Source organism: Choristoneura fumiferana, chromosome 12 (assembly GCF_025370935.1).
Source record: "Choristoneura fumiferana chromosome 12, NRCan_CFum_1, whole genome shotgun sequence".
NCBI lineage: Eukaryota > Metazoa > Arthropoda > Insecta > Lepidoptera > Tortricidae > Choristoneura > Choristoneura fumiferana.
In genome coordinates, this window is record NC_133483.1 from 12324199 (window position 1) to 12350002 (window position 25804).

General features: G+C 36.4%; 1 protein-coding gene across 1 annotated transcript; it reads left to right on the forward strand.

Annotated features, from left to right (window-relative positions):
- The first annotated feature begins 2174 nt into the window (after nucleotides 1-2174).
- LOC141433360 (uncharacterized) lies at nucleotides 2175-23309 on the forward strand. The gene is made up of 8 exons (XM_074095358.1): nucleotides 2175-2266; nucleotides 10737-10898; nucleotides 14473-14623; nucleotides 20231-20374; nucleotides 21171-21627; nucleotides 21713-21972; nucleotides 22080-22205; nucleotides 22685-23309. The coding sequence occupies exons 1-8, from the start codon at nucleotides 2215-2217 to the stop codon at nucleotides 22935-22937; spliced, it is 1605 nt and encodes a 534-aa protein (XP_073951459.1). The 5' UTR covers nucleotides 2175-2214; the 3' UTR covers nucleotides 22938-23309.
- Nucleotides 23310-25804: the final 2495 nt, after the last annotated feature.

Below are 25804 nucleotides of genomic sequence, written 5' to 3' on the forward strand. Positions count from 1 at the left end.
ACGATGCCTATTCATTCATTGTTGTCAATTCAGTCCATAAGCAAAAGCCAGCACCCCCTAAAGCTTGCTCTCTTTTCTACTGTATTGACGGACGTAATTCATTTAGCTAACTGGTTAATTGAGAATAAGCAGGGATTGTGGATGTCGTGCCGCAATAACGCACCAATTTTTTTATACAGATCATTTTAGCGATGGAACAATGAACAACGATTACGAAACTACGCTAAATGAAATGGATAAAGGTAAAAAAAAATACCTCTGTCCGTCAAGGAGAATGCATAGTTGTTCTTTTCATTTTAGTCGCTATAGTTAAGCATGGATAAATATAGAAATCAACACTTATACTCACATACTTTTGAAAACAGAAGAAACACAATATGCGATGTAGGTTACAAAAACAACCGTTATTAAAAAACGGAGTCACCTGAGGCACCTAAATATACTCAGCGGTACAAAATTTGGCTCACACTTCATACAAAATTACCGATTCTGCATACATTTGAGGGCCAGATTTTTTGCCGCTCAGTATAGCTGGTAATTCCAAGTTTATTATGAAAATGTTATTGATAGGTCTAATCTCTTTGTTTCGTAAGTCGACTACATAAAAACTCGTCCATGACGACAAATTTATCATGAAAACAGCCTCACTTCCGTAATTTTATATCTCAGAATTTAATAATGAAAAGGTAGTCGCAGGTAACAGCTAGTTTTAAATTGATTTCGTGATATTTCAGCAAATCATTGGGTTACTACAATAAGCACTAACCCAATTCGAATGTGAACGATATAATAATAAGGAACTTACTGCATCTATCTTGATATTTTTTATGGAATCAAATTACTTAGGATCTTTCAAACTTTTTAGTTGCGGCTGTCAAACTACTACAGCTGTTAAAGTTGTTCGTGAACTTATTTAAATAAATACACCTAAGCACGTGGATGACACAAAACCTTTTTCATCTCTTCTTCTTCTTCTTTGTACGAGTAGCTTGTATGAGAATACGAATATTTTTATTCGACTCTTGGATGTTTAATATATATTTTTATTTGTGTATTGAATACATATTTATATTTAGAAGTATTTTTATCCTAGCATCCATAGTAGGTAGGTATAAGCTTTGGTAATTTTGGGACTAGTTGCTATCAATCGTTTATTTATTTATTATATACTTTTTATTTATTATATATTTATTTACTGGGTGTTGCTCGGGGCTTCGCCCCCGTTGCAGTCTTTTTTAAAATTTCGTAACGAACAAACCTTGTCCTGATAATAACAAACACAACAAAAAAATGATTATGCAATTCGGTGCCGTCGTTCGGAAGTTATGCGCGTACATACATTTCGGCGATTCATTTTTATTTATACAGAAGATTATATGCTTCGCTGCATGGAAAACATTTTGATGTAGAAATTTCATCTCAAGAGAGTGAGCGCACGTTCAGAGATCGGGTTCTGTTATTTTATTTAAAATATTGAGTATTAAATGAGATTGACTCCCCGTATCTTTTGAGTAAATTAGGTTTGAGAGTAGGTACGCATCTGCAATACCCCTGGTGTTGCAGATGTTTATGGGCGGTGGAGATCTCTTACCATCAGGAGACCCACTTGCTCGTTTGCCATCCATTCAAATAAAAAAAAATAAAAAATAGGTACCTCACCTAAATTCAAGAAATTTTAATTGTATGCTTCATGTACCCATTAAGTGCTCATCGTAAATATGTTGCGAACTCATTCATTAAACAAGTTTGTAAAATGCATCGATATATATGTACTTACGTAGAATATATGTCAATGGTAAAATGTATAACAGTAAATTCTTTGTCATTGATATACATACGAGTATTTAGCATTTCTCTAAGTAGATATAAGATTGTCAATAGTAATAAGTATTTTGTTATGGCATTTTTTTGAGAATGAGTTATATGCACATTTTCTTTTTCTCAAGTCGTAGCCTTTTTGTTTTTTATTATTGGAAACTAATAAGTACCTAGTGACTACTTTGTTGGTCAATGTTAGATGTACTTAATCGTTTATAATTTGAGTTTTGTTGTACCGTTTGTGCCCGAATACATAAATAAATAAAATAAATACTTATTGCATAACATAAACAATAAATAGTCGAGAAAATCATTCACTATTGCATAGTTGCTACATAACAAATATGAAGCATCGTTAGTGAAGAGAATGCGTTCTGTGCGGTCAGTGGAGTGATCATGATGATACAAAGCAAAAGATATTTTGTTTTATATTTCTTCTTCAGTGAAGGTAAAATTTGCTTTTAGTTTATTAGAAAGGGTATAGTAAAATTTCCTTGTGTGTGTTTTATGTGGGATTGCAAGAAAATTTTAGAAATTGGGTACGATACAATTAATGCCTACTTATAATTTGTATGTTCCTTTGTTTGTTTGTTCCCTGCCTGCGACTGTGTTTCCTGAACACTACAATTTGGCCGCCTTCAAGTCTAGGGTGAATGAGCATTTACTAGGCAAGCGTGCTCCATCGTAGGCCTCATCCTCGCTTTCCATCAGGCGTGATTCTGGCCAAACGCAAGCCGTAGACAGTAGACAGTATAAAAAAAAATGTTCCTATAATAGATTTCTGCGTTTATAAAGCCAAGGTGCCCATGTCATCAGTTTGTGATTATTTTGGTGAAAAATTCTGGTTTCTATTTAATTTTCCATCTTACCCTTAATAATGTAACACTTCAGAGTTGATTGTCTTAACAAATACTGAGTCAGGTGTCTCAACGTTAGTCAATGGCAACGTCAACGCATGACCAACCCCGCCGGAAGATAGGAGCCAATGAGCCACGTACCTATTGACTGTCAGTCTTGAAACTACGAAAGGTTTATAGAGAACGACATCTTATTAGACTTACAAAATGCAACAATAATCGTTTACTTCGACTTACTTCTTTTCTATAACAAATAGGGTAATTTAATTTCTCCATTTTACGCGGGACCTTGAATAAATGGCTCGATCTGGTATACATTAATCTTCCGCCCTAAGACAACCATAAATGTAATTTTAAGCCCTCCCAAAAGCGTACTTGATTTTCAGGGGTAAAAGTGCCCCAGGTGTATTAAAGCCACGAAGCCTGATCGCATTGTGATTGGTAAATTATTGCTATTGTCAAAAAAGACAATTATAAACATGTTGCTGCTTTGCCGTAGGTAATATAACAACAGCAAAATATAACAGTTGCTTATTGTTATCTCTATTTACATATTACTTGAAATAGTAAGGCATTGCGAGTCGGACTCGTACATGAAGGGTTCCGTAAACAGTTAAGTAAAAGTTTTTCTTAAAATTCTTCTAATATAAGTTTTTTTTTGCCGACTGTACTTTATGCCCATGGTTACCAAAGTACTCGTCAAGACGACAAACGAGTCCAAACTCGATGCGGTCGTGTCGTTTATCACAGAGTTGCTATGGTAACCCGCTAGCTTTATCATCAGATCAACTCCATAGAACTCCATGTTATAATAATATTGCATTGTCATCGTATTTATACATGCGTGTAAAAGTTCAGCTAAATCGGTTGAAGATATCCACTTCAAATTTGAGTTGAAAGATTCCACCCGAGCAAACATAGTTACATTACACTGCAAACAAATATAATGCTTGTAATAAGTTTTTGTTAACAATTTCATTTTGAATACAACCTTTTTTTGGCATTCTTTCATTACATTCGTACTTTTTGTTGACATTACTTGCATTGTCCTCTAAACTACATTATCTGTATCAAATTTCAAGTCGGTACTATTAACTATTGAGGAGTTCCCTCCTGCAGAGACGATCCTGGCAGGACCACCAAGATGTCACTGCCAGATTATTGTATTGTCACCAAATTTACATAAGTATGCCAAATTTCAAGTCGATCGGACTACTGGAAGTGGATTATATTAAGCTTCCAAGATTTTACTCAAACAAACAATAAATAAACAAACAGGGCAAGCTAAAGAAAAGCTTCTAAAAATAACGCCGAAATTGTAAGCACTTGCGCAAGTATTTTGAATAAAATCCAATTTTAATTCTCATCCTCTTGGGTTCTGAGTGTTTGCTTCTGAAACCATTGCCATTGCCGCGCCGCACGCGGCTCAAAAAAAAAATGGCGGTCAGCGCGGTTCATTCGCGGGAAATTCGGCGGACTTCGTATGTTGTGTAATTAAATAATAAGAAGCTGGACTAGTGTGGATAAATTTTAAACTGTATTTTATACCTTGTAAATAGTATTAAATACTTAGTATGATTTCTTTAGTGTAAAAAACAATAGGTAAACATAGTGATTAATACGGTGTGGTTTTAACGAGCTCTTTATCAAAGTTGGCTTCATTGAGGTTTGTGGTTCATAAATTGCTTTATAAATTTTGCATAAAAACGAATAAACCACACAATCAGACAGTCACGATATTATATTATCGAAGCTTTTATAAAACATCATTAAAATCGCAAACTTAAAGGTAAATATTCAAACGACATAGATAGCCGTTGCTAGGCTACACCTAGCAACCAAAAAACGCTGAAAAAAACACGTTTCTTGTTTGACGACCCCCTTTAATTTGTAACTTTATTTTGTTTTTAGTATTTGTTGTTATAGCGGCCACAGTAATACATAATCTGTGAAAATTTCAAGTGTTTAACTTTTACGGCATAAGAAATAGAGCCCTGTTACAGACGGACGGACAGACAGACAGACAGACAGACAGCGGAGTCTCAGTAATAGGGTCCCCTTGGCACCCTTTGGGTACGGAACCCTAAAAAAGCATCGTCAAATTTAAGCGGTCTCGCACACGTACTATATAAGTTCCAGCAAAAACGCCGGAAAACCAAGTTTCTTGCCTATGTTAAATAAAATATGAGATAGGTAGGCAGGAAGAGATCGGTTTTAAGCCATAAAATCGCCTATTCTCTACTGTGTATAATGTCTTTTTTCAAAGTTATTGGACTGATTTATGGTGTTAAAAAAATAATAGGTCTACTTTGTTATATTGAATTAAAATTGAACCGAACCAAACCAAAATTCAAAGTAATTGTTATTGAGTAGGAGTAGTAGCTCCGTTGGCCAAATATGGTCTTCACCATCAGTTCCACTTCACCAAATGATTATTTTTAAGAGCAAATGTTCATGAAAATGTTTTCAAGAAAAAATTACCATAGGTGTCCCTACAATATTTGAAGTTCCCTCGATTGGGTGTTTATGAGACCTAATTGAACGCATTCCTATACGAACGGAAAAAATAATTCAAATCGGTTTTTAAATGACGGAGTTCTGTCTGAGGTAACAAACATAAAAAAACAACCTAATTATGAACCTCCTCCTTTTTTTGAAATCGGTTAACAATGTTCTGCCACAGGAACATCCGATTAAAATTCGGGTCCAACATCCGACAAGTAGGAACCAGCTTTAAGGTCGTACATTTTTAGGGTTATGTATGTACTAAACCCACAACATTAAAACCAATAAACATTTATCTTTCACCAAACCTAGTTTTAAACCCCCGACGCAAAAAGAGAGGTGTTATAAGTTTGACCGCTATGTGTGTCATGTGTGTCTGTCTGTCTGTATGTGGCACCGTAGCTCTTAAACGGGGGAACCGATTTGAATGCGGTTTCTTTTATTTGAAAGTAGGTTTTCTAGCGATGGTTCTTAGACATGTTTTATGACTTTTAATTTATTTAAGTAAGTACTCACATTATTTTCTAAATAACTTTTAGCTCGTATGAAATGCTCGTCTTTTTTGGTTTACTTGTATACTCATGTATGACTGTATGTGTTTTGTACCCATCCAAAGGATGTCTAAGATGAGATTGGTTTTTTGGAATGTTTTTGTATTTTTTATTTCAATTCCAAATTTTTTGTTAGTTTTTTTTTATTTTTTATTATTGTTTGTTCCCAGCGCTGGTCTTATTTTTCTGGTTTTTCTGTGCATCTATATTCCAGTTTGTATTTTCGATTTTCTAAGATGAGAGCTCTTTTGCTATAACTGATGTGTACACAGATGTAGACAGATGGCTGTCTGGGTTTAAGCGGCTTTTCATATTATTTACATGGTTCACTTGCTTAAAGTGTATAAATACTACTCTCATAAAAGGCTTGAAAACCGCTCACTAAACCTTTTCCAAAATTTAATGAAATGAGTTTAATACAGATACATAATGTGTATTATGTTGTAAAGAATTTCATTATTGCTCTGATGATACCCTGATACCCTGACGGTTATATTGTGTGTTTTTTGAATTCTTAATAACGTCAACCAAAATTGTCGATCGATCGTGCGTTCTTTTTCGTAAAAAGTGATAAATATCGTATATTTTTCTAAGAAATATAATATTTTAGAAAACTTAAAGCAATTCGGGGCTTTACTCAATTGTCTATTAGGTGTAAAATAATTAATTAACACAGTTGCTAAGTAATTTATGCCCGTCGTAATTCATATGGTAAACGGGTGGTGAAGCACCAAGTCCTCAATAATGAACGTCTCTGCAATTCTGCAACGAAAAAAGCAATCTTTCATAAAAGGTGACGAGCAATTGACATTAAACTATATATGTATATTGTATCTTAGATCGTTTACTCTAAAAAGCATGAAAAACATTTTTTAACAAAAAAAATTAATAGACTACAAAAAACCATGAAAATAATTTTCTACCTGTCTGACGTCGGTCGGTGCCTCAGCAACGAGCCAGCAGGAGTGATTGAAGCCCAATATATGTATAGTATGTAGGTGAGGTAGACGACTATATAGGTCCACTCCTGCTGGCTGGCACTGACTTTAGACTGGGAGAAAATTATTTTCATGGTTTTTTGTAGTCAGTTAATTTTTTTGTTATAAAATTTTTATATGAAGATACTCACACTTGCCCGACACGATTTTCTATAGAAATGACTGACATCCGACACGAAACGGATCCGACACCCGACAAGTGGGAAAACGGGCTCTAAGCGTTCATTAAAGAAAAGTTTACGCTTGAAATATTCCATTTAGATTAGAATCCGGAGTTAAGTTAACAAGCACTCACACCTACTTCATTGAGTTAAATTGCTTTGGACTTTTTCACTGGAACTCTGTTAATCTTGTTTAGGTACACATTATTTCTCTTCCTCTGCAACACAGGGATGATATGTTGCTTTTACCCAAGTTATAAAACTTTTGACACGAAGAAAGTACCGTTTACGATCAAGTTCGTAGCGCTAACACACGGGGAACAATAAGAAATCAGCTTGCATGAACTGGTTGTTTGTTTTCAACATTAATTTAATATGAAATGACTTCTTTCAGCATTAAAATATTTCATTGAATTTTTATTAATCGATTTTCAATTCGTAAGTATAATTAAGATAGAGTATTGAGTTCCACGCTTCCGTTACTGAACTAAATTTAGATGGCCTCACGCCGGATTGTAAATGCGTGAATAAGTTCCTCCAGCATCATCAATCAGGCCGTACAGCTTTGTTGAAATGACACGTAAATTTTCATCTGCTCCTTCTTTAGATATTGACCCAAATTATAATTGAGGAGAATTCAATTTCACTTTAATCAAGCGCACAGGCAATTGAATAAACATCTTCATAATACGGTTTCATTGGCATACTGATTTGATCTTGCTATATTCTAAACGGGTGGCTATTACTTGAACAGCCGGCCATGTTTGTGATAAACCAATCTGTAAAAGGAAGTTGAATATTGATTGCTTATGTTACTGGTGCCAAAATTTGTGAGGAATTTTATTTTATAACTCTCAGAAATAATTTTCATAATTTAGCCCATCACTTTAAAAACGTATTTTCCAGGAAACTGTTATATCCTTTGAAATTATTTTACTCCAAATGCAATGCAAGTAAAATACGACGAAGATTGTAGGTATTCGATATACAATCTTTCTGATTTACAAAAACCGACCAAGAGCGTGTCGGACACGCCCGAAATAGGTTCCGTTCGTAGCCATTACAAAAAAAATAAGTAATATTTTCTAAGGATTTCGTATTTTGTACGTAATTTTCCAAGTTTAGGTATATTTTATACTTTACGCTGCTATTTACTCTTAAACTACTTATAATTCTCAAGAACACTTAACCGTTATAGTTTTCCTTGTAAGTTTGATATACTTACTACCATCCTGAATTTTTTCAAATTTTTCCACCCACCGGTTTAGATTTTAGAGGGCCCGGGACGCTCGATTTTAATGAAAATTTGCACTTTAAAGTTATTTTTAGAATATTTTGCAAACAAATCACTGTATCGAAAAATTGTTTTTGCAACCCCCTAATGGTTTTAAAAGAACTATTCAAAGATACCCCACACTACAAGGTTCGACAAGAAAAAAAATCACCCCCACTTTTATTTTTTATTGTACCAATTTGTCGGCATATTTTACATATATATTTGTGCAAAGTTACAGCTTTCTAGCATTGATAGTCCCTGAGCAAAGCCGCGGACGGACAGACAGACAGACAGACAGACATGGCGAAACTATAAGGGTTCCATTAAGATTGGTTTTTGGAGTCTTTTTGTATTTTTATTTCAACTCCAAATTTTGTTACTTTTACGGTCATCCCCTAGTCATCCCGTAAAATCCATCCGTTGGACACACTTAAACTTGGAATATTCCTTAGAAAAATATTACTTAATTTTTTCGTAATGGCTGCGGAACCCTATTTCGGGCTTGTCCGACACGCTCTTGGCCGGTTTTTAATATTAATTTATACAAAATATTGAAGAATTGTAAGCGTCGACTCATAATTTGTGTCGACATGTTTTGACTTAAGTTGCCCCAAGACAGTATACATACTTGAAGAGACTTTTTCTAACTTTTCATCTTATCTTTTATTACCCTCTTGGTGGAATAAACTGTTAACCTTAAAGAGCAAAGTTAATAGCTTACATCCGGTAAAGCAATTCATTAACAAATACCATACGTTTATCTATTATACGATATACCTACATATGTCCTACTATGTGTAAGTAGATTCATATTCAGTGAAGGGCGTTCCTACGTGCGTATCATCGCTCAAACATCGTGTGGGTGAGTGACAGCTCGTCCCTTCGCTTTAGGCTATCGTTGCCCCAAATTAATGCATTTCCAGTTAAGCTTTATATTCAATAGGCCTGGGGGCCTACCATGCTCTCTTAATACGATTCAGTTTAGGCTCTAAACTGAACTGCATCGCTATTTCGTACCACGACGTTACTTTTGCGATTCAGTTCAAGCACGGTTCAGCGACAGCGATACAGACATTTTCATTCACTCACTTCAAGCGGTTTTCGTACCATGACGCTTAACTTGAGTGGGAATTGAATCGCTTCAGTGTCAAATTTAGCGATTCAGTATAAGTTACTCATTCTATCAATTATTTTGGAATTTTAAGTGTTTTACTTGGAATATTTTTAAATTTCAAGAACTTTTAAACTTTTATTCAAGTTTTATAACTTTTCACAGACATTGTGCTTCTTAACTCCTCATTGATAAAACTAATTTTTCAGTGAGAAAAGAGACTCGTGGATTAGTGACAGCGTAAACATTTTATTTGTAATCAACACAACGGTTGCTAAGAACACGGATAATGACATAGAGTTATGGTTTTCCAAAATAAAGAGGTTTTAGTATACAATATTTGGTTTGCATATAGCGGCATCCCTTTCGCGACTTAGCGTTTCAGTTTCGGACCAGAGACAATATCGGTCTTTCATTCACTTGTAAACCATTGAGACTCAGCTCTGAGAAATAAACGTCGTGGTACCAATTTCGACGATTCAGTTTAGGTGCCTAACTTGAACTGCTCTGCGTTTGGATCGTTTATGAAAAGATCATGGTAGGCCCCCTGAATAGAGTTTGCAAAGTCATTTTCTAAGCCGTTTTTAAAAACCAACGAAGGGCTCTTCGCGGCCACGCCCGTCACCGTTCCATTATTTTTCCATATTCCCATCGTGTACATAGATGACACTCTTTCCCGGCCCGTATAATACCGGGATGGAAATACCGACCCTGTTTTTCGTGTACACTATGGGGATAGAAGCTCCTGTCAGCTACACAAAAAACAGGGTCGGTATTTCCATTTCGGTGTTATCCCGGCCAGGAAAGAGTGTCACCCTCTATGTCATTCATTAATTCGTTGTGTATACTTTCGGTACTTCACGAGCATAACGAATGCGGGTGGCACAGGACCGGCCATGTTGTGGCGTTTTTACCAATTTATTCAACTTACCCTGTTTGTTGTTGTTAGGTCAAATCATGCAAATTCATTTTGACTCACTTCCAGTGGTCGAATTGTCTTGAAATTTGGTATACCTACATATATAAGTTGGATGACAATGCAAGTAGGTATATTCAACAAAAAGTACAGTCAGAAAAACCGGCCAAGTGCGAGTCGGACTCGCGCACGAAGGGTTCCGTACCATTATCTATACAACATTAGACATTAGCAAAAAAACGGCAAAACAATCACGTTTTTCTATATTAAATATTTACTTTTTCGGTTTTTAGTAGGTATTTGTTGTTATAGCGGCCACAGTATACATAATCTGTGAAAATTTCAAGTGTCTAACTATTACGCCTCAAGAGATAGAGCCCTGTGACAGACGAACGGACAGACAGGCAGCGGAGTCTCAGTAATAGTGTACCGTTGGCACTCTTTGGGTACGGAACCCCAAAAGAGCTTGTATTAAAAATTAAAACTATTTAGATGACTATACTATTGATAATTCCTATGAATAATATCAATGAAATTGGTTAGTTTTACAGTCGACTCAAGCCCAGTGTTCCCTCACTGCCTGCGAAGTTTTAGACGCCGTTACCAAAGGACACCAGAGGCAAGATTCACGAGGACAAGGGAACTGCGTCGCTGATCTACACTGGAGGCAGTTGGACCGCCGTCTACGCGCTATAGAACAACCAAGTAAGGCAAAGTCTACCCCTAATTTTAATATTAAAACATTTAAGGATGTTTATTTGACAAAAAAACTATTTTTGTAAAAAACCGCACAAAGACATAGTCAAGAAAAACATTCTAAATACGACCGTGCTGCTGAAGACTTAAGAGCGTCAATTACTCCTTTAGTCATCTTCTGTGACGGAGCCCTGGGCGCGGAATATAACAACTTCTTAAAAAAAACAGCATCAAAATTAAATGAGAAATGGGGAAAGGCCTAATTTTCAAATAATTTATTGGCTAAAAGTAAAAGTACCTACAGATCTCAGTCATAAGAGCAGTGTTCATAAGGTGAGAGGCTCAAGGAGGCACAGTAAAGCCCTTGGCTGCGAGGACGGAGCTGGGATTCTGTGAACGTAGACTGCCATTGCCACCACACACAGAAATTCAGGACATTCTCAAACACACCGACAGAACATGACAAGACGAAAAAACTCCAGTTATATACAATTGAAACCATATATTTAATTGAATTGTTATTACTTCTTTACTTTTTGTGATACTTATTTATTTTGTAGGGACTTTAAACTATAAGCCTATAAGTAATTTGCCTTTCATATAAATTGCAGTGCAGTGTTCTTATATTATAACTGAGGGTAGGTGAGAACATAAAATCATATCAAATCATTAACTATCAGAAAGTAAGTGATTATAATATAATTATATTATATACAGAGTGATTCGGGAGACGTAAGCAGGACCAACCCTACACCCTCAGTAACTGATAATGGATCAGTTACAATATTTTTTAATTAATTTACACACAATTAATCTCTTTAATACTGGCATGATATGATAGCCTTAATTAAATGAATCCGGTAGGATAAGTCCTGCTCACGTCTCCCGAATCACTCTGTAAATGTTATACCTAATTGATTGTTCGTCACAATCAGTTACGAGTAGTACCTATTTGGCGCAAAATATTTCGTAGGTAGGCTCATCGCATGTCATTGAATAATTATAATGTCAAAGAAATGAATAATCAAGATTTAGAATAATAATGAAACTAATAATAATAATAGAAAAATGGTATATTTATTATTATTATAAATTAAAACTTCACAATGCTTGTATAACATAAAACAAAATAAAGGTAACTAAAACTACATACAAACTAAAATTATAAATAAAAAAGTTGCCCAAAATCACTGCCAGGTGGTAAGGTGCCCAGAAGGCTGGCAGCATTACCACGCTGTATGGCAATGCTTAATCTTTGTGCTAAGAAAAGCCAGCCCTCTGGTCACCCGAAGCCGTAATCAATTTAGACGACAATGATTTATAAATATTAAAAGCACTCAAACCCCAAGGACCCATGGTTTCTACCCCAAACGGCTCAAAAATGTAGGCACTACTGATGCCTACATATTTGCGCCGTTTGAGGCATTCCGCAGAGTCTGCAGCGGCACCGTCCCTTTTGGCTGTAGATGGAAGGTGGGACGGCGCGAGTGTATCGACGCAAGTGGCGTCCCAAACCAACGGCCGTCCCATTTTCCATGGCATGAGCGTCATGCCGTCGGGCCTCTTGCCGTCGTCGCGGACCAAGCCCGAAGGTTCCAAAACGGCTGGTGCTCCGGCACTGACCAAGGCCCGGCGGATGACGTCGTTAAGGGCTGCATGCCGCGGGATGCGTCCAGTACTGCTGCGGCCGGAGAGTCCATGGTGGCCGAGGCAGTCGACCTGCATACCGCAATGGCAGCGATGTGGGGCAACACAAGCCACTCCCAAACGGAGACACACAGCGAGCTGGAATGTGTTGTCATCAAGAAAAGTGCCTGTATTTGTGGATGGTAAGGCGTGAAGCCAAGCACCAGATTCCCATTTCGCAACGGCAAGGAGGCGGGCGCGCTCTGTAGGCTTGGTAGACGTATGGTAAAGGTTATCCCGCACCATTCTACAGAGCCACCCACTGCCGCTGCGAACTGGGAAAAATGGGTAAATCAGCAGACGGGTAAGCTGACTTCCATGCTGTTTTAGCGTCGTTCAAGTGAGGCACATCTTGGTTGTCTAGAGGAGTTTAAAGTAGTTTAGAAAAGGTTAATGTCATGCTACGAAACATTTTATTTCATTTCATTTACATTTTTCGAGCAGACGGGTCACCTGATGGAGACCGATCACCGTCGCCCATGGACACCCGCAACACGAGGGGAATCACAGGTGCGTTGCCAACCCTTTTAGAAATTGGTAGGCTCGTTTTTTAAAGATAGCTAAGTTGTAACGCTCCGGGAATGTTGCCGCAGTAAGCTGATTCCAGATCCTTGTCGTGCGAGGAAAGAAGTTTCGCTTAAAACGCACGGTACTAGACTACCAGTCATCAAGATGGTGAGGATGGAAAGACAGACGGTGCCTCAAAGTGCGGTAGTGGAATTTAACCGCAGGCAGCAATTCGAACAGTTCGTCAGGACACTCCCCATGATAAATACGGTATAACATGCAGAGAGACGCCACATCCCTCCGCAAAGCCAAAGGATCGAGTAGGCCAGAGAGTGACCTTATGAAAATGTACCGAAACAATTGATGCCCTAATTATACATTGCTAACAAACTTATGTACCACAGGCTGTAATATTCTTACGCACACACACACACACGCACGCACGCATTTGTATTTTATTCAAATGTGTACTTCTGTAATTTTTGAGCACTGTGTAACTTTATTGCTAAATAAAAAATATTCTATTCTATTTGTAAAAAGATAAAATACCTGCTATACTATAATAATGTAATTTTTATAGTACGTCAATGTCATTTATGTTGGTGTTTTTGTATCAGTTGTACATAAATATAATATATTTGATCAATGGAGTAATTTAACGCGTCGCTGGTTGTGATTAATTATGATATGAGTACAGCTCTTGTGAGAGGTAATTATTACGTTAGTCAAATAACAATTTTCGGGCACTAATTCTTATATTTCACAGTTTATTCCAATGGAGTACCAAAAGCGCAATAGGTAGGGTAGAAGTACCGTTTTTGGACAGTTGACAATTGAAGTAATGTATAAAAAGTTATAGTATTAAAACAATGTTTATGTTTACTAAGTTTTAAAAAGTTTATACTGAAAGGTATAAAGTTTGTAATGTTTTATTACTATAAATTCATTTCAAATGTATATTTAAACAATAAATGGCCAAAAACGTTACAGTAGCCACAAACGGCAGGTACTTCTGCCCTATATAAAATTGCATCATCACCGTTTATCCGTTTATACAAAATGACATTACTAACGAGGTCGTTAAAAAGATTTAAGCGCCTTTATTTTTTTCGTAAATTGGGTTTCTTTTGGTAATAAAAGAAAAATTTCCGCCTTGAGATCTTAGTTACCTAAATTGTTCTTATTTTTAGGGTGAAGCCAGCCGCTCGTCTGGCTTCTCCCTGGACGATGCCTTTTTTTCACGTGAAAGCGAATTTCCTTGCAATGGGTCTTAGCTATGTTTGATAAAAATCGTTTCTGCCACTTTTGAGATACTGAACTTTGAAATGACAATGTCGGTGATTTTTAATTTTTTCTTAGTTGTTTGTATAAAGTTTAACTAATTTGACAGCATGGACGATAACTTTCGGACAATCGCGATGGCGGCAGTGCGGCAGGAACGTGTGCCGCTGCGACGTCGCGCGACGCTCGCTGAACTGCTGGCGCGCCAACCTCGCGACCCTCAGCGCTGATCTCCTGGTGCCGTCCGACCTGGTCACCATGTCAGTATAATTTCCTCTTATATTAAATACGAATAAATCCGAAAGGTTTGTAACTGTGTGCGTACCGCAGTATTTTTCGAAGGATGTTTGATAAAAAAAACATGATTTTGTAAATATAGATATAGATCTCACTTGATCACCTTGATCAGTCAATTTAATATTTTGATCATGATTTCTTGAAATGTATGTATGTATGAATGTAAACTCTTTATTTCACATAAAAATAAAATAAAAATAAATACAAATACACAGAAAGGAGAGCAAAGGCGAGCTTATCCCTAAAAAGGAAAGCTAGGCCAGGAAAGAATGTGTGTATGTGTTTGTGTTTGCGTGTTTATTATTTTTCATGCTAAATAATACCACTAATATTATAAATGCGAAAGTTTGTAAGTCTGTTTGTTTGTTCGTTACTTCACCACATCTAAACTGCTGAACCGATTTAAATGAAATTTGGTATACTTACAGATTGTTCGCGTCCCGGGGAAGGACGTAGGGTAGTTTTTATCCCCGGAAATTGCATAGTTCCCGTGGGATAGTAATAGCCGGACGGAGTCGCGGGTAACGGCTAGTAATATATGGCTGCGTTTGTTATCCCGATTTTCCCACGGGATCCAATCTTAATCGATAAGTGTGAGTTGAACCAAGTTCCTTTAACGATAACTCAGAGTAGTGGAAACTTATGACTGGTTTGACATTGTTGATGGATGGTTATACATAGTAGCAACTTTGTGTACCTCACGCCAAGTATGACTTTTTCGCGGATCTTCTTCAAATAATGTAAATCAAGAGGCTGGCTGGAAGAAATCCCTTATAAGTAATAAGTTCACCCTTATAATTCTCTGTGTGTGTCTGTATTTTTATGTACCTACAATAATTGCAATAAAGAGTTTACATACACACATACCAAGACGGAAAATGAAGAAAACCGTGGGATTCAATTTGACGTTACTGCTGTTCCTAATGGCACACAGCGGCCACGACGTACAAAATACGCGTTCTTGAATCTACATAAGCACGACGACGTCTGTACACGCGTCAATGTGTGCGTAAGATACACAGGGCTGACTATCGCAAAACCCTAGTACTATTAAGTACTACCTACACTACTACCTATGACATTTAAAGGTACTTATATTGTAGGTATGACTTAGATATGTGCAAATAAATATAATCGTTAATCTTAACTATTTATTTAAAACTACTTAAAATGTGTCTAGTCTGTGGAATGCAGCGCCATATTTAAAATTACTGTCAAGCGGCGCGGCCATTTTGAAAAAATCTTTCTTGACTGCAGTGACACCTACGAATTAATTTCGCGAATTCGCGAATTTTGTTAAATATATCACCAAAAAAAAACTACTTTAATTTTATAGATAAGCCTTACAGTGATAGTTTAGCATAAAATGGCATATCTAATTAAATAACAATGAATGACCTTCAATTTCTGTGAACTTTATTATTCATTATCAAATATCTGATAACCAAATTTTTCTCAGTCATGTATTAAATAACTATAATTACAAAATAAAACAATTACCTGTAGGAAACACTGATTTATTTCGTAAAATATTAATTTATTACGAAACAAAGCCCTTTTATTGTCTTTCATATCAAATAATAGTATAATACGAGGTTTCCAAAATACCAGCGCACGGCAGCGGCCACACAGTGAAACTTGAGTAAACGATAAGAACGAAATTTCTTCCGTAATGTTAATAAATGCATCCTTGTCTATTTATGAACGCATTCTGCAAGAATAAGCAAGCGAATATAGTCTACCAGTATATTTGTTAGTGAAATACGTCACTCGCCAACGACCGGGAGCCGGTCGCTTGCACTCAAGGTTTTTGACAGCGTGCCGGAGACGGTCGCCTGCCAAACAAGGTGTGCCGGACCGGACGCTTGCCACTAAGGGCTAGTCTGTGTATTTAAGCATTATTATTTTCAATTACAATAGGTATACGACTACAAACTTAAACGAATTATTCGGTAGGTAGTTTTTTTATGTATTAATCGCAATAATTTCAGAAATCATTATTTATTTATAAAAAGAAGTAGGTGGGGTACCGTTACCATTTCGCAAAATTATTGCTCCCGAACTTAGTGCCGTGCGGCCGACATACATCGCGTTGTGCACCCGACTGCTTTCCTGCGATTTTCCTGCAATCTGCGCTTGAGAGGTGGGGTAACTCGAATCGGTGCGGGGCGGAGCGTGGCCATCCTGTACGTTAGTACTATTATATATTCTGTGCTAATGGTTTATGCGAGCAATGCCGCGTGTGAAGGCTAGTTTTAAATAAAACGCATCGGGAAATAATGAAGCTTTCAAAGTTTCAAGGATTTGTCACATTAGCGTTTTGCGTCCTCGGATTCGGTCAAATAGAACTCGACAGCTATATACCTACGTCATTCCGATCACAGATCCGAGCAGTGTTTCTATGCCAATTCAAATATAAATACGTAAGTAATGTACAATAATTGCTAGAAACGAGGTTAGAAGCATGTCGAATTGTATCGGAAAGTTCCACTATTCCTTTACTCGTTTGTTACCAAAATCAAGAAGAAGATAGCAATATGTGTATTTAAACACTAAATACCTACTCATACTTACGCTTTTTTTAAGTAATATCATTAGCACATGACATCATATTGTTAAATATTTTTTATAAGATCATAAATTATACGTCTGCGTGTAATTTTCAGTCAGTAGCAGTAATGTTAAGGAACTCGTCAAATGTGTAAAAAAAAATTTTTTCTGTGTCTGATTGAAAAAGTGGCGTTTTATTTTGTAGGTGACATTTTAATCGTGATGAAAATTAGTAACCGAGTTGCTGCTTGAGTTGGGTTGTTTGCTGGACAACATGACGCCATGTCTATATTTTAATAAGTCTTATTAATATAATGTTTTCAACTTTCGTGATTTTCACTCATAGTTAAATGCCATAAACGGGACTAAAGCTGCGTTTCCACCAATAATGGCGCGAGGATGTGTTGCGAGAAATGTGTTTTTCATCAACCAATACAAACGCTTTATTTGCACATCCTCGCACATTACATGTATGTAAACTCTTTATTGTACAAAATAAGTAACATACACAATTGACAGACATTGAGATATGTGTAGAATTGCGAACTTATCCCTATAAAGGATCTCTACCAGTCAACCTTTGAGTGGATGAAGTTTTAATAAAACTACAAATTAAAGGGGGTCGTCATACAAGAAACGTGTTTTTTCAGCGTTTATTATTTTGCAGCGTTTGTTCATTTGCTTACCAAATAAATATAACGTGTGTCAAATTAGATACGAGAACGAGCACTTTATTCCCGCTCGGATGCCGCGCAATGAATCCATGTTTCACGAGTATCCTGCGAACAGAAGGCCTACTCCGAAATTCGAAAATCGAAGTTCGTATCGTACCGTCCCTCTCACACACGTATTAAATAGTACCTATAACTGGCAGAGGGATGGAACGACACGAACTTCGATTTTCGAATTTCGGAGTAGCCCCGCAGAAGCGTGTTCACGCTTCGTGAACAATCATTCGGGATGAATTCGTACATACATAACACAATTCAGGAGACAATATTTCTTTACTCAAGCTGTAAACGTGATGTTCTGAGGGTCAAATTTACTTGGCGTAACATTCCATCTCAAGTTTTAAAGGCGATAGTACACTTATAATAATAGCATAATAAAGATTAACGTTTATTAGACTAACCTATCCATACTAATATTATAAATGCGAAAGTGTGTTTGTATGTTTGTGTATTTGTCCGTCTTTCACGCCGTAACGGAGCGACGGATCGACTTGATTTTTGGCATAGAGATAGTGGCCCGAGAGTGACATAGGCTACTTTTTATGCCGGAAAAATGCACAGTTCCCGAGGGAACAGCGCGCTATAACCGAATACCACGCGGGTGAAGCCGCGGGCAAAAGCTAGTAATAAATAAAAATGAATCGTGAAATGTGTTGCTAAACGCAAAATTCGGGAACGGCTGGACCGATTTCACTAATTATTTTTTGTTGTGTTTGTTATTGTCATGTGAGTTGGTTTTTATGGAAGAAAATTTAGAAAAATTACAACAGGGGCGAAGCCGCGAGCAACAGCTAGTGTCTAATAAACGTAAAACGTAAACTGTTATTATGGGGCAGAGGTTTTCAACCGGTGTGCCGCGATCGTCGCGAAGTGTATGCGATTCATACAAAAGGTGTCAACGAGACCCTATTAATAAGCCTCCGTATACTGTACGGAACCCTTTAGGTGTACTATACGCGCCAGTCAGACTCTCACTTAGCTATTTTTACTGGTAAGCCGTGAAACTTTCTACGAAAGCTCTAATGAAAACTTATGATGTTTGGTTAATAATCAAAGTTCTACTTTGGAAACTATCGAATTCTCACGTCATAACTATATCATAACTCAATTTATTATAGGCTTTCGATATACATTGTAGCTTACACTCGTATATTACAAAACCGAACGACGTACGATATAACTTTATTTAGCGTAGTGATAAGTTGATAACATTAAAATTACGCGAATGATCTCACATTTATTACCTATATTGTAACGCATATTATCTATTTTTAAACTGTATCTCATAGATAACTATAGTTGAGTTCCTTCAAGTTAGTGAGAATGCCTAAGTAGAATTCTATTGTTTTCCTTTTCCTTTTCCAAAATCTTGCAACGTACTTGCAATAATTTCAGGATGAGACTCTAATAAAAATTATTAATTTTATTTCCCTTATAACCTCGTAAGGCCCACGTCAAATTTTGATCATTTGAATTTCAAACAAACATTAGCTTTGACGTATGTCCTAAATTTAGGACGTTGGGCCTTAAGAGGATAAAATGTAAAACTTAAATCTTCTTATTCCTCGAAAGTTAAATACAAATGTTTTTCTGTACAATATTTGTTTTATTTGTGCCTAATGATAATGATAGCCAAAATGACGGAAAAAGGCAACCTATTTATAAAATTTTGAGTCAACCTAATCTTATAACGCTTTAAGGTGGCTATATTTTACTTCTTTAATAAAGTTAGGTTCAAATTCAAATTGAAATTATTTATTTAGTAAATAGGCCGCAATGGGCACTTTTACACGTCATTTTTAGGGTTCCTTAGCCAAAATGGCAAAAACGGAACCCTTGTAGTTTCGCCATGTCTGTCTGTCTGTCTGTTGGTTTTTTTAAACTACCAGCGCTTTCGGAAAGAGCATTATTGCCAAGAAGAATGCGCCGCAAGAAACATTGTTGTTTAAAGTTTATAAGAATTCGTTTTTTTTTACCTTCATGACGTAATCGCTGGATATATCATGAAACATTTTAATTCAAATGTTATGAGCCAGCTGGAAATGCTTAAATTACACCTTTCATTTCAAAATCCAATAATTAAAAAATGACACTGCAATGAAGTCAATACAATTACCCACAATATGGTATTTTTTCATAGATAACGTCACGTGGGTATGCCGTCATTTGATAAATACTTTGCTTTCTAAAATGCGCTGTTTGCGATAAAACTGCCTAACTAAAGATTTTTTTCACGATGCCGTCTGAATTTCCTGTTTACGAATGTTACACAAACCTTACCTATTGCAGAGATTTGGGGACAAATAAGCTTCGGACGCTGCACAAGACTACCTTCAAAGGAATGCGGTCACTCAGCGAGCTGGATATGTTTGATAACCACGTGGAGTACTTGCCTGCGGGTATATTTGACTCCCTTGTCAACCTGAGAATACTGTAAGCAAGCTTTAACAGAGTAGTTATATTTAATTGTATAAAGAAAACTTATTATATTCTCTTTCAATAAAAATACGTCTAAAGTGTAACATTACTAAAATCTAGTTTTACAGATTAATTAAAAAACCCCCACTTAACTTTGTCACTTCAAAGTTCAATATCTCAAAAACGGCTAAACCGATTTTGATGAAACATGTCTAAGAACCACTGCTAGAAAACCTGATTTCAAATTTAAAAAGCCGCAATCAAATCGGTGCACCTGTTTAAGAGCTACGGTGCCAGAGACAGACACACACAGACACACAAACACACATAGCGGTCAAACTTACAACACCCCTCTTTTTACGTCTGGGGTTAAAAAGAAAGACTCGAGCGAAAAGTTCGCATTCCTATTCATTCCTCTCGCATAAGCCCCTACCCGAAATTGCGACGTATGTTTTAAACTGTATTAAAATTTTAATTGGATTGCTCAAAAGGCAGCCCTCAATTTTATGCATGGTTTATCTGTATAATTTTTATTTGAATGATGGCCGGAAAATTTATCTATTTTTATAGCCTCTTTGAATCTATGATGTACGAATATCTAGACAAAGTATTTATGTTTCTAGGTATATTTGACACAGGAGCCCAATCTTATTTTTCAAAGAATTTCTTTACTAGTTTAATTATTTAACAAAAGAGATCCATAAATTATGCTTAAATTATACGCTATTATTTGATTTCTAAACTGTCGTGGATCCAATATCAATCAATTGTAGATAGACCCATGAAAAATTTATTTTATTTTTAATTTCAGACGACTACAAAGAAACTACCTAGAAGAAATTGACAGCGAGACTTTCCGATCGTCTAAGAAACTCTTTCACGTAGATCTGTCGAATAACTTTCTTTATACGCTCCCAGAAAAGTTGTTTGCTAACAATTCGCTTTTAGAAACCGTAGACATTTCAAATAACCAAGTCATTTATATACCATCAGATAGCTTTATAGGATTAGATTCTCTACGAGTTTTAGACTTATCAAATAACAAAATACAACAAATAGAAAATGGCACATTTTTCTTAAGAACCTTGCGAATCCTGAAGTTTTCTGAAAATAGAATTGTAAATATAACGGAAAACGCTTTCGAAGATCTAATATCACTGGAAACGTTGTTATTGGACAAAAATAATTTGCAAAATATCCCAGAGCGTCTATTAAGGAAACTAAATTGCCTGAGTTATTTGGATTTGTCCGAAAACAATTTGCAAAGTGTAAGTTTCTTCACAACTCCGCAGGCATTACGAATCCATATAAATTTCATTTACAATTCGATGACCTGTAATAATATTGTTTTAGTTAAAGGGCGTTGAGTTTGAGAATTTGAAACAGTTGAGAAACTTGGACTTGAAAGGGAACTCTTTGACTGTACTGCCAGACTACACGTTCGCCAATTGTTCGAGTCTCGAGAAGCTCGATCTGTCGAAGAACAAAATGCAATTCTTAAATGTGACGACATTTCATGGTTTGAATAACCTAGCTTCCCTAATATTATCGGAGAACAAGCTCTATGAAGTTCATTTCAAAACATTTTCAACTTTGAGAAATCTTACCACATTGTATGTATTTTACTCAAGTACCTACTTTACTTTATGCTCATCAGTCATCACGGAATGAAAAAGAAAATATGTTTATTCTTTGATGCAAAACATTTTCACATTTACAGATATTTGGATAGCAACATGTTCCCGTCCCTTCCATCGCGTACGTTGGATTACATGCCAAAGTTGGCTATCATCAAACTATCGGGCAACCCTTGGCACTGTGACTGCCATACACTTTATATATCTGCGTAAGTAGTACGAAAACAACAGAATATTGAATTGTAACGTATTATACTTTGTGTGGTCAGAAACGACAAAATCTGCTTCAATAGTGCTGCGAAGACTACCGTTAAGTATTGTAGACCGTCTCACGGATGAATTCCTTAATAGACCTTCATTCTAAGGAAAAGTAGTAAGTATTGAATCATTTGATGAACTCGTTTCGTAGTAGTGTTGGTTGCCTCAACGTTTAAAAACAAGTGCCTGGATGACGAGTCCCGCTCGAGTTAAAACACACACGTTTTCCCAAAGATAACCAATCCAGATCGGAGCGCTTTCCGAGATCTAGAAATAAACACACATATGTACAGTCGAGTTCATCAACTTATGAGCAAAAATTTCTCAACACGCTTCTACGCCGTTAACAATAGAGCCGTGTTCAGATATTTTTGTTCACTGATTTGCTCACAAGTTTATGAACTCGTCTGTACCAAAAATTTTATTACAGATGGGTTCGCCTAAACGAAATGAAGATATGGGACTATTCCCCAACTTGCGTGTCTCCTTGGTACTTGGAGGGTCACTTTCTGAGAAAACTGAAGTTTCCCGAACTATGCTCTGGCCAGTGGGCAAGCATGGTGAACCTATCACCCCGCCTGCCAATACAACAGCTTCTATCTCTCAACGTGTCCGTTAACAGAAAGCCGCAAGAAAGCATGGAGCAAAACCATGACGTCACCACCGTTGATCCGTGGCATTGAAACGACCGACACAATGTAACGATTTTTCGTGTCGGCTTAGAGAACACTAAGTATTATTTTATTTAGCACTTTAGCTGTGAAATACAAGCCTGTTTGGCGATAAACCAAACGGCCTTGTTTGTTACGACGACAAAAAGAACCCGAGATGCTGGTATTTCTTTGTTTCGTTATATTTTGTTTTCGTAATGCACAAAGAAAAGGTGATAACGTAAATTATAAAAGTTTAGAAACAATGAATCCACCATACCGTCACCCTGTTCCGTTTTTATGAACTCCAAATCAACTGTTTGATTTCGTTTTTATTATTCATTTCAAATCAATTGCCGCACTAATCATCTATCTTCCTTATACCAAAATAAAAAAAGGAAATTTGTTTTTTCTATTTTTTGTATGTAAAGGGTAATAATTAGCAGTACTAAAGTGATTTTAAAATTCTTTCTCTAATAAAGAGCTATAGATACCCTTCTAAATTAATAACTTATAGGCTATTTACGATGTAGACGAAATTGCGGGTAGTGAACTACAGCCTTTTACTTTGCTCTTCTGCTGCCACATCACATTCACAGTTTATTAATATGAACCTAAGTAACGCATAAATTAGTCAATTTAAATATTATAACAGTTTTACACAAGTAATATTTGCTTCCGATGTACCCTGCTCAGTGGACCGATTTTAGTAGTGTGGGAAATTGTAAGGTAATCTACCTATCTCTACTCGCTGCAAAATCGCGAATGATCGGCCACCGCGATGTCATCTTATTGTTCAGTTGACGCTTAGATTTCACATGGAACGCACATTACTTTTAAACTTTTATTAAACTACACATCGTAACAAATGAAGGTAGTTTTATATGGTCATATTAAGACTTAGATAATGACTTAGCTAAAGGGAGGAAGGTGTTTAAACACATTTTTTTAAATAAACACTTTTATGTCGTCATCAAATCATCGTCAATCGAATGAGAGCAGTTCGGACGAAAATGAACTAGAAGGTGTTTGGTAATGGTCTGGTGCCGTAAAAGTATAAAAACATAAATTGATACAAAAAGGGTGCGCCTCCGGCACAGTGATTTAACTTTTTTAACGGACTTCAAGAAAGGAGGAGGTAATCAATTCGGTTGTTTTTTTTTCTTTGTTACCTCAGAACTCCGTCATTTATGAACCGATTTGAAAATTTAAGTCTAATATAAAGTGCGTAGGTGAGCTAGATGACTATAGGTCTACTCCTGCTGGCTCGTGCTGAGGCTCCGACCAACTTCAGACTGGTAGAAAATTATTTCATGGTTTTTTGTAGTCTAAAAACCGAAAACCTAACTATTTAATATTATTAATTAGAAATGGAAAAAGGCACGTTTCAGCTATATTCAGGTATTTCCCCTTAATATATAATAATTGAATAATTATCGCCTTCCTTCGTTATCGGCAGGAACAGCTTTAGATATTGATACTGATATCAACTTTTTTTTGGCGGTATGAATGTGAAAAGCAATTAACATCTTATCAAGTGATAAAATTTAATGAAGTTATCACTTGTTATTATACAAAAGAAGTGCATGTTTATACTTGAAATCACTTCCAATTATTATTATTATTAACATCTAGCCTGGATTGATGTCCCCTGGGCAGATGTGTGTTGCTGGGCAAAGGCCTCCCCCCATGCCCTCCATTTCTCCCGATCCGAAGCAGCCTGAGTCCAGTCGTCGCGAAATCCGTCCAGGTCGTCCCGCCATCTCTGTCTGGGCCTACCCTGCCGTCGCCATCCGTTTTTTAACCCCCGACGCAAAAATAGGGGTGTTATAAGTTTGACTGCTATGTGTGTCTATGTGTCTGTATGTCTGTGTGTCTGTATGTATGGGTGTCTGTGTGTGTGTGTGTCTGTCTGTCTGTGGCACCGTAGCTCTTAAACGGGTGGACCGATTTGAATGCGGTTTTTTTTAATTGAAAGCAGGTTTTCTAACGATGGTTCTTAGTTATGTTTCATCAAAATCGGATCAGCCGTTTTCGAGATATTGAACTTTGAAGTGACAAAGTTGGTGGTTTCCAACTTTTTGTTGGTTAGGTTACATAACTCGTATATCACAACTTACTTTCATTCAATATAATTAATATGTTTATTTAATTGAAATACAAATTAAATCGTGACATGTTTTAACATTAAATATGTCACAAACAAAGAAAAGCTTAAAAGCCCGGACATTATCATTTCTAAATTCAATATCTCAAAAACGGCTTAACCGATTTTTATCAAACATGGCTAAGAACCACCGCAGGGAAACTCGCTTTCACGTAAAAAACCGCACCAAAATCAGTCCGTCCGTTTGAAAACTACAATGCCGCAGACACATAGACATACATTGGTGTCAAATTTATAATACCCCTCTTTTTGTATCGAGGGGTGATAACAACACAAATGCCAGAGACGAGACCCAAATTTCGCAATGTTCAGCTTCTGTTTACTTTTTTATTTTGAAACTTCATGTTTTAATGTTATTCAATCCGTCAATATCACCAGTAAAAAATGAAAGCAAGTGCTACTTTGACAAAAAAATGAACCTGTTCAAGTTTATGTAAGCCATTAATTAGAAAGAACTTCAGATAATCTTTAAGAACTAAGATTCAAAATGCCGTTGTTATTTATTAGAATGACGTGAGAATCGAGATAAGATAGCCACATAAATCCGCCAATAGGAGTGTCGTCAATAGCGGTCAGGGTCTTTAAATTGAATGTAACACCTATCATAAATTAAAAGCATGATATTCATGATTTAAATTTACCATAAACTTATCGGTGAGGGAAACGTTGTAAGGAAAACTACATCACCATAGATCAGTACAGTCAACGTCATAAATAAGTGATCATTTCTGTT